The sequence below is a fragment of the Anopheles gambiae genome, chromosome 3 (assembly GCF_943734735.2).
Source record: "Anopheles gambiae chromosome 3, idAnoGambNW_F1_1, whole genome shotgun sequence".
Classification (NCBI taxonomy): domain Eukaryota; kingdom Metazoa; phylum Arthropoda; class Insecta; order Diptera; family Culicidae; genus Anopheles; species Anopheles gambiae.
This window is the reverse complement of record NC_064602.1, coordinates 44,716,193-44,728,455: the sequence shown is the minus strand read 5'-3', so window position 1 is coordinate 44,728,455 and position 12,263 is coordinate 44,716,193. Positions and strand designations below refer to the sequence as shown.

The 12,263-nt window shown below is 49.0% G+C and overlaps 6 protein-coding genes across 9 annotated transcripts; 3 read left to right on the top strand and 3 right to left on the bottom strand.

The window, feature by feature from the left end:
• The first annotated feature begins 234 nt into the window (after positions 1–234).
• On the top strand, positions 235–4,212 carry LOC1279323 (uncharacterized). Of its 3 annotated transcripts, none has more exons than XM_001238075.3 (4): positions 235–507; positions 1,830–2,502; positions 3,475–3,635; positions 3,724–4,212. In XM_001238075.3, the coding sequence occupies exons 2-4, from the start codon at positions 1,991–1,993 to the stop codon at positions 3,771–3,773; spliced, it is 723 nt and encodes a 240-aa protein (XP_001238076.2). In that variant the 5' UTR covers positions 235–507; positions 1,830–1,990; the 3' UTR covers positions 3,774–4,212. The 3 variants fall into 3 exon arrangements, with proteins under 3 accessions (XP_001238076.2, XP_319030.4, XP_061514532.1); XM_319030.4 differs by having other exon boundaries at positions 246–967; XM_061658548.1 differs by lacking the exon at positions 235–507 and adding an exon at positions 549–1,519.
• A 1,171-nt stretch (positions 4,213–5,383) lies between these two features.
• Positions 5,384–6,478, top strand: LOC133393454 (selenoprotein H-like). Its single transcript, XM_061658547.1, has 2 exons — positions 5,384–5,796; positions 5,872–6,478. The coding sequence occupies exons 1-2, from the start codon at positions 5,752–5,754 to the stop codon at positions 6,220–6,222; spliced, it is 396 nt and encodes a 131-aa protein (XP_061514531.1). The 5' UTR covers positions 5,384–5,751; the 3' UTR covers positions 6,223–6,478.
• LOC1279321 (large ribosomal subunit protein uL13m) lies at positions 6,462–7,494 on the bottom strand. The gene is made up of 4 exons (XM_319028.5): positions 7,351–7,494; positions 7,105–7,228; positions 6,873–7,027; positions 6,462–6,795 (listed from the first exon to the last, which is right to left on the bottom strand). The coding sequence occupies exons 1-4, from the start codon at positions 7,372–7,374 to the stop codon at positions 6,562–6,564; spliced, it is 537 nt and encodes a 178-aa protein (XP_319028.5). The 5' UTR covers positions 7,375–7,494; the 3' UTR covers positions 6,462–6,561.
• Positions 7,495–7,572: 78 nt separating this feature from the next.
• LOC1279320 (leukotriene A-4 hydrolase) lies at positions 7,573–10,452 on the top strand. 2 transcript variants are annotated; one of them, XM_061658543.1, is made up of 8 exons: positions 7,573–7,714; positions 7,995–8,084; positions 8,209–8,324; positions 8,393–8,719; positions 8,783–8,934; positions 9,004–9,409; positions 9,484–9,815; positions 9,893–10,452. In XM_061658543.1, exons 2-8 carry the CDS (start codon positions 8,042–8,044, stop codon positions 10,365–10,367), a joined length of 1,851 nt encoding a protein of 616 aa, XP_061514527.1. In that variant the 5' UTR covers positions 7,573–7,714; positions 7,995–8,041; the 3' UTR covers positions 10,368–10,452. The 2 variants fall into 2 exon arrangements, with proteins under 2 accessions (XP_061514527.1, XP_319027.5); XM_319027.5 differs by lacking the exon at positions 7,573–7,714 and having other exon boundaries at positions 7,783–8,084.
• LOC4578361 (uncharacterized) lies at positions 10,381–11,424 on the bottom strand. The gene is made up of 4 exons (XM_001238073.4): positions 11,131–11,424; positions 10,991–11,055; positions 10,695–10,917; positions 10,381–10,617 (listed from the first exon to the last, which is right to left on the bottom strand). The coding sequence occupies exons 1-4, from the start codon at positions 11,191–11,193 to the stop codon at positions 10,450–10,452; spliced, it is 519 nt and encodes a 172-aa protein (XP_001238074.3). The 5' UTR covers positions 11,194–11,424; the 3' UTR covers positions 10,381–10,449.
• A 111-nt stretch (positions 11,425–11,535) lies between these two features.
• LOC1279319 (PHD finger-like domain-containing protein 5A) lies at positions 11,536–12,260 on the bottom strand. The gene is made up of 3 exons (XM_319026.2): positions 12,093–12,260; positions 11,819–12,009; positions 11,536–11,729 (listed from the first exon to the last, which is right to left on the bottom strand). Exons 1-3 carry the CDS (start codon positions 12,142–12,144, stop codon positions 11,643–11,645), a joined length of 330 nt encoding a protein of 109 aa, XP_319026.1. The 5' UTR covers positions 12,145–12,260; the 3' UTR covers positions 11,536–11,642.
• Between the last annotated feature and the right edge of the window lie 3 nt (positions 12,261–12,263).

The following is a 12,263-nucleotide window of genomic DNA, read 5'->3' as shown; positions in this document are numbered from 1 at the left end:
GGATCGCAATACCGATAACATTATCCAATCAAATGCCCAAAAAAGCGAAACACTTTTAGCAATTCATGATGTTGAAGTATTTTATGCATTTCTCCGTCCTCCAGCTGCTAATACGTAGTAAAGCAGTGGATAACCCTCCCCAAAAGAAAATTCAACACGGGCAAGAAAAAAGAAAAAGGAAACCGCCCTGTGCGATAACGAGATACTGCCAGTGCCCAATTCCTTCTACAGGCGCGCTTGAATGTCCCGCCCGTTCGGCTAGTGTGCAGGCGGCATCGTAACGTGACAGTAGTACCGCTGTGTCCGGCTCGGTCAAACACGGTCAAGCTCATCTCACCTTCTGGATCAGTGACGGAAGCTTGAATACGATTCACAAGGAATTATCTAAAGAGCATCACGGATCACATCTTTACCGGCAAATGACACCACGCGAAATGCAACGGAACCGAATGGCGTGTACACTTATCTGCCTGGAAGACTCAACAGACTGCAGCTAGACACAAGCTAGTAAGTGCGTTCCCGTGGTTTATGGGAGACGTTGGTGGTGGTACTGCTTGAGCATCATGGCAGGTTGCTTGGATGCAGAAGCGTTATTATACGGTGACCGTGTGTGGTTTGGGCAAACATTTGCGTGGAACAGCATAATGGATTTATACCACCAGCCGATCCAGTGTGCCGGCCACAAGTAGCCAGAACACACAAACAAACGCAGCCCCCCCTGGAGGATTGTCGTCGTAATCACGCCGTCACAGTGTCATTTTGGTCCGGCGACCCACGATAACGGCAACATTACTGTTTTTTTAAACCATGTGTTTGTGTGTGTGCGTGTCTTTGTCGAGAAGTGGCTGATTGTACAGTGAAGCTGCTCCCCGGATCGATTATCTCGCTGCGACGCTCGGTGGGTTTTTGTTTCGCGCCATGGTCAACTACCCGATCGTTGTACTGCTTGTCGCCCGGGATCGCTTGTGTAAGTTGTGTGGATGATTGTATTGGGAAATCGCGCATGTATCATTCACGTACCACACTGACTGTACCATCTAATAGACGATAATCCGCCCAGCGGAAGTGATCACCGGATTATCCTAGTGTGTGAGCAATTGGGCAGGAATTTCATTACACGCGCAGTTACCCCCGAGACACCATTGCACGGGTAGCAAGCAGGGGCAAATGTTTTGTATACACACTCATCCATAGTAGGCTGGCAGAGAGGGAAAGCGAGAGCGAGATAGAGCGATCGCAAAGGGAAAGGAAGGAGAAGTGAATCCTTCTGATAAGATTTGCCCCGAGACTCGCTTCCAGTTCCAGTGTGCGTAATCATTGTTGTCTGGGCGGCCTGTTGACCGTACTCTCCGTTCCCGGCAGGCGCAGGGCAAACAATCTGTAACACAACGTTGCTCCACATTTCATTTCGTTAATCGCGATGCTTTCGGTGCTCCTCGTGCTGACATACTCTGGACCGGTCTTGCTTAATTTACTGCGAACGGAGGCGTGCTGCTGTTGGTTCGTGCAATTCCTGACGGTGCGTTAAAATATAAATAAGCGTTAAACCCCCTCCCCCATCCCACCACCTCTGCGATCACTCAGGGGGGTTGAACGACAGAGGGTGGAAGAAGGTGTTCGGTTGGCAATCGGTTGGCGTTGATTATCTAGTATCTTATCACGCGCAGCGCTATGCCGTCAACCCCGCATAAGGAAATCGTCGCTATCGGGATGCCACCGCAGCTATGTTGTGTTGTTGTTGTGGTTGTTGTTGCAAAAACGATAAACCCTTACCAAAGCACCGTTCCGATTCACATGCCCAGTGTTGTAACGTTTCTGTCGTTCTGCAGGTCGGGTTGCAGTAACCGCGGGAGCAGATCGAGCCACCGCATCCAGTGTGTGTCTATGAAGGCGGTCCCCGATAGTTGAAAACAGTGTTAATCCCGAAGGAAACCAGTCGTGGGGGTCATCGCGCAACGCACCCCGGCACTCCGGCCCCCCGCTTGAGGTGATGCAATTTATTCGCAACAGCCTTTCGTTTTCGTTCATCAGCAACCCGGGAAGCACCCAGCAGCGATCGCCCGAAAATGGACCGTCGGAGGCGATGGCGCCGGACGATGGCAAGCTGCCCCGGTCGGCATCGAACGTGAGCGAACAGACACAGTATGCGACGGTGCGGTCGAAGCTACCGCTGAACCTGGGCAGCCCACCGTCCGCGTACAGCACACCGTTCCAGAGCCCGGTCATCCCTAACCGCACCTTTCCGACGCTGGCCGGTGCCGCGGCAACACTGAACGGAGCGGCCACCGACGGGCGGGATGACTCAGGCAACGGCACGATGAAACCGGAGCGTAGCAGCAAGGTGTACTTCATCGAGCAGGGCCAGCTGCAGACGGACTACGAGCTGCCGGAACGGCCAGGGCAGCCGACGCGTGGTGCCAGCCTGGACAGTGGCATTGTGAATCCTGCCTTCACCAACGACGCCGGCGCCACCGTGATAAACATGTCCAGCACACAACCCAGGTGGGTAAGATATAGAGCTGAGCAGTGCAGGGTGCAGGCCCCGACAAAAAAACTCCACAATCTGGTGTTCAGGGAAGGGAAATAGAGGGAACGTTTTAAAAAGTTCGAACCGTTAATTTTCAATCAAAACTTTTGGTACCGTATCGGGTTACAACTATTCCTCTTCCTCATCCGTATCTGGATGAGGGAGGGTAATCGAAACATGTGTAAAATTGCGGTACAGCCCTGCGATAACATGGTTGCGATAAGAGCAACCGCAAAGTGAATGTCATTGGCGCGGAAACATGCGGAACAGTGGATATTGAGGGTGCAGCAGCAGCAGCTGGTGTTGAGAATGTTAGTGAATATGTTGCAAAAGCATCCTTTACCCTCCAAAATGATAAGTGAACGCTTTTATTCAACACATTCTTTGGAATCTACAAAACTCCCTGCAAAGCGAATACTGTAAAGCATGACAAAAGACCTGCAAACAGGTGTGTTCAATGATGCACCTGTGCTTTTACCTCAAGAGCCCATAAATCATTATCACTGGTGATTGACGAATAATAATACTTCAACTATCGAGGTGATAATAATGTAATCCAACCATGTCCAATGCGGTTCTCAACTGCCGGACATGGAAACGGATGATCATTGTTGGTGCACTAATCAAGCGGCAATCGGATTCCGATTAGCAACCGGCAGCCGGATTACCGGGGGCGTCTGGTTTTGGGCATCTCATGAATCATACGCCCCAGGCAATCAATCATTGGCACGAATCTGAAGCTATCAATTCAATTTTTCACCCTCCAGTGTCCGCTATCGTGTGCTCTTATCACGTCTCCCTGTTACAATACGTGTCCGACTAATAAACTTCTATTTGTGCGTCTCTGTGGACATTCACGTTGGGTTTGACCCAAAACAGCGCCCAGAAGATGATTCACCTTCACGTCTGATAAATTGATGCATCTTTCTTCTTCTTGCTCTTTGCAGCGTTATACGCGAACAGTACTGGACGTGGTCGTGTCGATGCCGGCGGGAGCTCACCCCACGCGAGAAAGCTCTGCTCATTGTGATCTTTATTCTGGTGCTGGTCATTGGAGGGCTTGCAACGTACCTGGGCATTGTGGTGGATAGTGATGACGGGATTACTGGTGAGTGTGACTGGTGTGACTTCAGGAGGGAGTTCGGTTTTGAAGCGATGAACGGATTTGATTTTTAACGAAAATGTTCACCTTTTAGGAGGCATCCTTACGAGAAGTATGCTTGAACCAGCGACAACCCATCAGTAGGGCCGATCAGTGATAATCATCAGCCGATCATACCGCGCATCACAGAAACACGTCCCATCGAGAAAGTGCTCTAGCTTAAAACGGAACTCTATACCGATAAGACTGCAGAATCACACAGGTTTTCCAATCCCATGACGTTTGCGGCGGAAGTTATACGAACGCATGGCATACAAAAGTACATACACAGACACACTTAGCTACTAGTATTCGTACGTCTCTCGATAGATATATTTTTTAGCCAGTTTACAGAGTACACTTCGATAAACCGGAACAGGCCGGTTCCTTCAAGTAAGCATCTCTTCTAATAATTGAAAAAAGAAGAAGAAAACATCCCTAATTCAAGCGACACAGTATAAAAAGGTCAGTTTTTAATTTGTAAAGCTATTTTCTAAGAGATGGTGTAACCTAATCCCAAATACACACTTAATCACAAAATGAAGAATGGTGATTGATGCTCTTCTTCTTCTTCTGTAGTGATCTGCTGCTTATACGTCATGCTGATATGGCCAGGTTGTTCTGTCCATGGCTGCCTCCTTTCACCCTTATCTGCATGCGATATCCGAAAGGATCCAACCATAAAGCTGGCTTTTCGTCTCTTTTCCTAATGTCCTAACGTCCTCTCTTTCAGGTAACGTTTCCTGGCAGATTTTGCTTTTGCCAGAATCACTGTACAGAGTGAGAACCATCCTACGTTAATTCCTATGCCGAATATCTTCGCTTATTCCAATGCTCCACATATACTGTTGAGAATGGTTCGACGAGCTGCGGAATTAGATACTGAATCGAGACAAGCATTGTATTCGTCCCAGGATTAGAACACGTTCACGATTCGTTCTGAATCCAGTCCGGGGCCAGTGTGGGTTCGTGATCGGTTCAAGGTTTCAGTATTCTAGAATCCTTGGAAAATATATGTTGTTGTGTAGTGTCACACAAGAAGCTTACCTCGGAGTAACTGTGGCGATTAAAGGCTTAAGTTAAACACTGACTTTATTTTCCATGATTTTTCCCCATTTATACCCAATTACAGTGAACCCTCTCTTATTTGAGAGGCGATGGGACTGTCGAATAAGAGGGGTTTTCAAATTACAGAGGTTGAAAGTGAATGAAAGGTCCATACAAACAAGAAAGAGACAGAACATTTAGTATGCAGCCTTAACTGTTGCTATAGGAAACTGCGAACAGAATCGCTAATTTGAGCATACATCTTTCAATAACCATGGCAACACCATGCTCAAATAAGAGGGACACAGATTTCAGAGGTTTTCCAAATTAAAGGAACAAAAATGTACTGGAAATCAAGGGACTGTGCAAAATGTTCAAATAAGAGAGGGTTCACTGTAATTCCTAAAAACATTTACATACATGTTTTGTTCTTACTTCCTAAAAAAACGCTGCGTCGTCAACATGCCGATCGGAAATTTAATTATTTCTTAACCGCCAGCGACACGCAATTTGGTTTAACATCCATTCGGTTCCATCGTTCAATCTTTAGCTGTGTCGTCGGCGTGTGCTACGACAAGTATCAATACCAGGACCGATTTGAGTTCAGTATCAGTTCAAGGACTGCAATGGGTTCGTGATCAGTTCCGGGACCATATCGGGTTCATTATGGCGTATATTTCAGAGTAAAGGGGGATCCAATAAATTTAGCTGCGTCGTAGCTCTCTTCGGCTAGTCCATCAGTGTCCAAAAAACCACAATCGTGCAACGCACGGAAACCAACAAAAAGTATTTAAAATTTCACATTAGCGAGTTGTTTCGTTCGTTAAAATATACGCGCGTTTTCATGCGCAATTTTGACATTTACCTGTCAACCTGGTAAACCGGTTTGTGCCCGTGCGTGCGCGCCAAAGCAGCAGCAATAGCAGCATACAATCCATTCGTGTGTAAAGCCTTGATCTGCAAAGCACGCTGCAAGCGTAAAATACTGCGTAAAAACAGGCCTGTTGGACGAAACAAGGCAACTCCGGTTGGAAAAATGGCTCCACGCCGTAAACGTGCAGCCGCAGCCAAGTCCACTGAGGTAAGGAGCGAAATCCCTCGGGTACGAATAGAGTCAAAGTGAAAAGAGCCTTTTTGTTGTTTTCTGTCCTTGCAGACTGCGGCCAAGAAAGCCAAGCCAGAGGAATCTGCCTCGACCCCGGTAGAAGAGTCCCAGGACGGGGCTTACGTCTTCATCGAACACTGTAAATCATGATCCGTGTTCAAGCGCAAGGCCGCTGAGGTCCACTCGGGACTGTGCGAACTTGCGCCGGAACACAAGTTCCAGCTTGTGTTGAACGAGGATGGTAAACCGCGCCGCGGAGCATTCGAGATTTCCATCGCCAAGGGCAAGGACGGCGAGAAGGTGCTGGTATGGTCCGGTTTACCCAAGGGACCGCCTAGGAAGGATAAGTTCCCGGAACCGAAGACCATCCTGGACGATGTGCTGAAGGGGCTGAAGAAGTAAGGCGCCCGGGATGTGCCATTACTGGTGGATGGGGAGCAGTATGGGGTACTGCGACAATGTGCTCACACGCTTTAATTTCTTCGAATCGCTATGCCGCATGACGAAGCCTGAGCAAACCCCACGTGGGACTCGAGCCTTTGAAGCTCTGCTGGCGTTTCGGTAGAATGGTGCAGCACACTGTCGCCGTACCACGCGTACCGCCCCGTTACAGAGTACAAAGTTGCGAAATAAACTCAGGGTTACGTTTGTGTACACATATGGTTGTTTTTATTGCTAATAATCCCAGGCTGGGGCGAACTAATGCCAAAAGGATGCGATGAACAAAGCGAACGCGCTGTTCTATCGCAGGATATAATCTTTCGGGTAGTCCATAACCTTGGGGAAATTGCGAACCACTTCCGGATCGATGTGATCCAGCCGCTGCGGAACACGGCGTGGCTGACGTATCTGGTTGGTTACATTTTCAAGAATGTCCTTCGGTACCTCGGCGTCCTTGAACAGGTGTAGCCGTTGCATCGTGTGTCTCCGCTGCAGATTACCCTTCATTGCTCGGTAAACCGCTTTCTTCATGATCTAATGTGAGAAAGAGAATGCTAAGTGAGGATATGTACGATTCCCCGAAAATAACTCCTTCGATGGGCACTACATACCATCGTGGGATCTTTTTCGTGTAATTGCCATGCCAGCGTCCAGGTTGCTCCTCCCGCGTAGCCCGTGTGGTGAAAGTAGGCACGCTTTTTCCACTCATCGCCAGGAAGTGCTATTTCGCCCGTATTAATGACCACTACGTGATCACCACAATCATCTAAAGAGAGCAGTGAAACAGTCTGCTATGAGTTGCTCGGGACATCGCTGTTGTTTTCGTGCTGTAGAGAAACTTACTCATCGGATGGTAAATCGGTTTGTGCAAACCCATCAAGTGCTTTCTTATCAAGGACGCTGCTTCGAAGGGGTTTTGCCAAGTGCAATCGAAAATGTGCCATGTCCTAGCGAAGGTGGCCCATTGCTGAAAAGGAGCAACGAAAAGCGATTAGGGCTTTTGATTTCATAACATGCCGGCAGTGGAGAGGGTGGTTTTGGTTGGGAACAGGGTGCACAGAACCGGACCAATCGACCACTATTGTTTACCTGAACTCGCTGTGTAACCGACATCCTCGCAAACCTTGGAACGACGGATAAATGCTAGCTGAAAGTAAATCCACTAAAACACACACAAATCCTTTCGAAAACTGGAGAAAATTAGTGCAAAAATGTGTATGTTTTCTTTGGCATGTGCCGCAGCAATCACAACACCATCTGACAGCACGGTTTGACGTTTGTGCGGGCTGTTGACTTTTGCTTGATGTGTCATATTGATCGGGAATGATGATTTCCCGTTGCCATGGTGTTTAGAATTTGCAATCAGCACTTTTAATTCTCACTCAACAGTTGGTTATCGTGCCAGTCGGTGTGTTGAACGGAGCGTAACATACTGTGTCCCGTCTGTTTGCTGGTAAGTGTCCTGGTCCTGCGGTGGATGTTGTGACCATGGCGAGAACGTTCGGTAGGAAACGAAAGCCTCCAAGTTTGAAGAATAGAAAGAGGTCGTGGGCTGTCAGCGTTGATCTGCATTGACTACGTGCCACCATTATTCGTGATCTCATCTGCGTGGGTCGCACACGATGATGCACGGCCGATGAGGGGCAGATAAACGCAGACAGATCTTAATTAGCAACCATTATTGGCAATCATGTATCATTTAGCTAAGCGCTTCATCTCGGTGCTTGTTACAGTTTGCGTCATAGTTTCGCTGCTAGCCCTGTACCAGCCTGCAAGAACGATGCGATTGAGCCCACTGGATCCCAGCTCCTACTCCAATGCTCGTAAGTAGCAATCCCCCCCGGACAAGATAATGTGGCGGAATGCCGTCGAAATACTCGATTGTTGTCGCTTATCTGCCACTTACCATATGGCTCGCTTCACATTATCCATCCATCAATTGAACAGAGGAGCTTATCATACGGCATGTGGATCTGGACTGGACGGTTAACTTCGATAAGAGCACTATCTCCGGCACTGCGACCCTTCACTTCAAGCTGACGAAGAAGGACCTCGAGGAAGTTGTACGTACCGACAGATTGACGACTGTTTCGTGCCAAAGCCCAACGAAAGATTCCTTTTTTTCCCCCAGTTTCTGGATGTAAGCGACCTCACGGTATCATCGGTCGCGGCAAAATCGAATGCCGGCGAGGTTCCGCTGGACTTTGACATCGGAGGTACGATCGAGAACATTGGCTCGAAATTGACCATCTACTTGCCCACGAAAACGAACGATGAGCTTACGTTGGTGATTGCCTACGAAACATCGCCCAAGGCGAGCGCTCTGCAATGGCTTACGCCCGAGCAGACGTTTGGCAAGAAGCATCCGTATCTGTTCAGCCAGTGCCAGGCAATCCACGCCCGATCGATCCTGCCCTGTCAGGATACGCCCGCCGTGAAGTTTACGTACAACGCAACGGTAAGTGGATGGAAGCGCATGGCATCGTTAGGCGTGTTCACCTATTGACCATTTCATGTACAGCTTCGCCACCCTAAAGAGGTCACGGGGCTGATGAGTGCGATAAAGGTGGACTCGGAACCGGGAGTATCGAAGTTTCAGCAGAAAACTCCTATCCCAAGCTATCTGCTGGCAATTGTGGTAGGTGCGCTGGTGTCGAAACCAATTGGACCTATGTGAGTATTTGAAATGTAGCGATAAGAGCGTTGAGCTAACCCACGAACTCTACACCACATCCCTTTTAGCTCCAGCGTGTGGGCCGAGCAGGAGCAGATTGATGAGGCGGCAGAGGAATTTTCCCAAACGGCCGATTTCATCGCGAAGGCGGAGGAAATCTGTGGTCCGTACGTTTGGGAGCGGTACGATTTGCTGGTAATGCCGCCAAGCTTCCCGTTCGGAGGTATGGAGAATCCTTGCCTGACGTTCGTAACGCCAACACTGCTGGCGGGTGATAAATCGCTTGCCACGGTGGTTGCGCACGAAATTGCGCACAGCTGGACGGGCAACTTGGTGACGAATAGAAACTTTGAGCATTTCTGGCTGAACGAAGGCTTTACCGTGTTCGTCGAGGGAAAGATCGTCGGACGGTTGTCCGGCAATGCGTCGCGCGATTTTCACGCCCTGCACGGTTTGAGCGAGCTGTCGGATTGTGTAAGTGGTGCTGTCGGTTGACGCCATAAGCAAAACACGCGGCGGATGATGCAATCTCGGTCTTTCCTTTGCAGATTAAAACTCAACTGGCCGACACGCCCGAGCTGACGAAGCTCGTCGTAGATCTGTCGGAGTGTGGACCGGACGATGCCTTCTCCACCGTGCCGTATATTAAGGGCTCGACGTTCTTGCGCTACCTGGAAGATCTGCTAGGCGGACCGTCCAAGTTTGAGCCGTTCTTCCGTGCCTACCTGGACCGCTTCAAGTACCAGTCGGTGCTGACGAACGACTTCAAGCAGATGCTTTACGAGTGGTTCCGCGAGGATCCGAACAATGAAGTGCTGCTCGAGCGTATCAACTGGGATTTATGGCTGTTTGGCGAAGGAATGCCACCCGTCATCCCAAGGTACGTCCCGAAACGGGAGAGCACATCTAGCCCGCACACTAACGCGTCCTCTCCTCTTCCTCCTTCTCTCCCCCCAGTTACGATCGTTCGATGCTGGAGGCATGCCTAGCACATGCTACCCTGTGGGCCGAAAATGATTTGGACACGATCAAAAATTCGCCGCTGGTGAAGCAAAGCCTCGTTAGCGTGCAGTTGATCGAGTTCCTTGCGCAGTTGCTGGAGAAGAAAAAGATCGTCGATCTGACGGCGGAGAAGGTGGCGCTGCTGGGCGAGACGTACGGCTTCAGCACGACGAAGAACGCGGAACTGCGGTTCCGGTTCGTGCGGCTGTTCATACGTGCTCGGCTGATCGAGAAAATGGACGAAATTCTCGCCTTTGCGAATAGCAACTTCCGCATGAAGTTTGTGCGCCCGGTGTACAAGGAACTGGGCGCCTGGCCCCAAGCGAGACCCATCGCCATCGAGAACTACAACCGCGTAAAGGATCAGATGATGACGGTTTGCGCCTACACGGTTGCGAAGGATTTGGGCATTTCGGATGCATCGGCTTAAGGGGTGCAGTGCATTTCAGATCCCGCGCAATAAGGTACGATTTGTATGGTAAAATAAAGTTAACAGCAGTACGTGAGATTAATTATACCATGACGGATTTTCGTGGCTCGCTCGGAGTGGTACGAATATCGGAAATGTTTCGCTCACTCGCGTGTAACTGGAGCTCCTCCGTCTGGACTGTCGTTCTCCATCGAAGGAACAAAACTGTTCCACTAACGGCCAGCAGTAAGGCGGCTATCATAGTTAACGGCTTTTGAAGAGAGGAAGGAGTAACCGTTTAAAGGTGAGTCAAACTGGGATAAGGCTGGTGGCAGAAGAGCGACTTACCTCGGGTATTTTTTGCACCACTTGCACCGCACGAGTGCACTGCGTCATCGTGATGATCGATACGATCAAAAGAAAGAAGAACACGATGTACGATACGGCCAGCACGGAGATGTGCTGCGTTCTAAGTCCACGATCCGTGCGTATTAAATTCAGCGCAAAGCTTGAGTATGAAACCATCGTTAGAAGCGCACTGGCTGTAGTAATGGTAATGTAAGTAACATTCCTGCAATAAAATACGTTTTCTCTTAGCATATTCCATTGGGTTTGCGATGGATGGAAGCACTACAAAAACACACCAAACTCTGGACTCCACGCAATCTCCGGCAGTGATGAAAATCATACCACCAACGATCATGCACAGCTGTGGAATACATTATCACATTTAAATTATTTGAAAGACTCGAAGGCGGTTTACTGTTGTAACTAGCAGCCTTACTAGGGATACTATTTTTGCCACGCCAACAGGAGAAAGCACAAATTCAGCCCCGGTCTGCAACATTCTACAAACGGCTTGAATTCAATTTTCACGCAAGTTCTTCGGAAACCATCCTCGGGAATACTACTGATGCTCGCTTCGTCGGTACCTAGCTCGTTGTGATGGCGCACCGTTTGAGTGGAAATTAAACGGAAACTAATTGCATTGTAGATCGGCGTCTTTCGATAAGAAGGGACAACTCCACAGATAGGGAAACCACTCAAACACGATGCCTATCATCAAACAAGTGACAATGATAAGCAGCCCTTTTGCGACCAGGTGGAACCGTAGTGGGCAGTCGTGCTTCGACGTTCTCTCTCTGGTTGTCCAAGGGATTACAGAGGAAAAGGGTACGAGGTGTGGACATAATGTACAGCACAATGGTAGCTGTTGTACGAATTGTTTATTTATATCTTAACTAGGATACCCGAGGGGTTTACGCAGTTAGAATTGAAGCAAGGTTACAATTACGCTTATCTCTTGAAGCCGTACTTTTTCCGCTCGTAGAAAAGATCCGTCTTTGAGCTGCCAAGGTTCACGATCTTGGGACATCCGTCACGCTGGTAGAAGGACAAAAGGACCGTTTTGTTTTGTTAGAATCGAAACGTTGCTAATCGACATGATGATGATGTGACAATCGGATACTTACATCCTTTTCCTGGATTGTACACTCTTTGCAGTAGTAAGCATCCGACACCCCAGGGCCACCGCAAATAACGCAACGGCCCTGGTACGAACCGTAGTTACATTCGTCACAAATACGAACCAACGTGCACGGTCGCACGTACGAGTCGCAGATCACGCACTTTCCATCGCACTTTTCGCACAGGCGTCCGATGGCTGGAACGGAAAAAGCGACACCGAAGCTAGTTGGCGGACCGAATACCATCGCTTAGTTTTAATGTTTGAGGAATAGTACTTACCCACGCCCGGTTGCTTGCGGCAGAAAATGAGATCCGGATGATGTTTAGCCATTGCTAATGGTGATATTTGATGCGGTTTGTTGTAGTTTGCCCCTTTTTGCCGGTGGAAATGCGTAAACAATGTTGTTGTTGATGCGCTTGACGTTCAGCAGCGTACGACCAAGGTGGCTG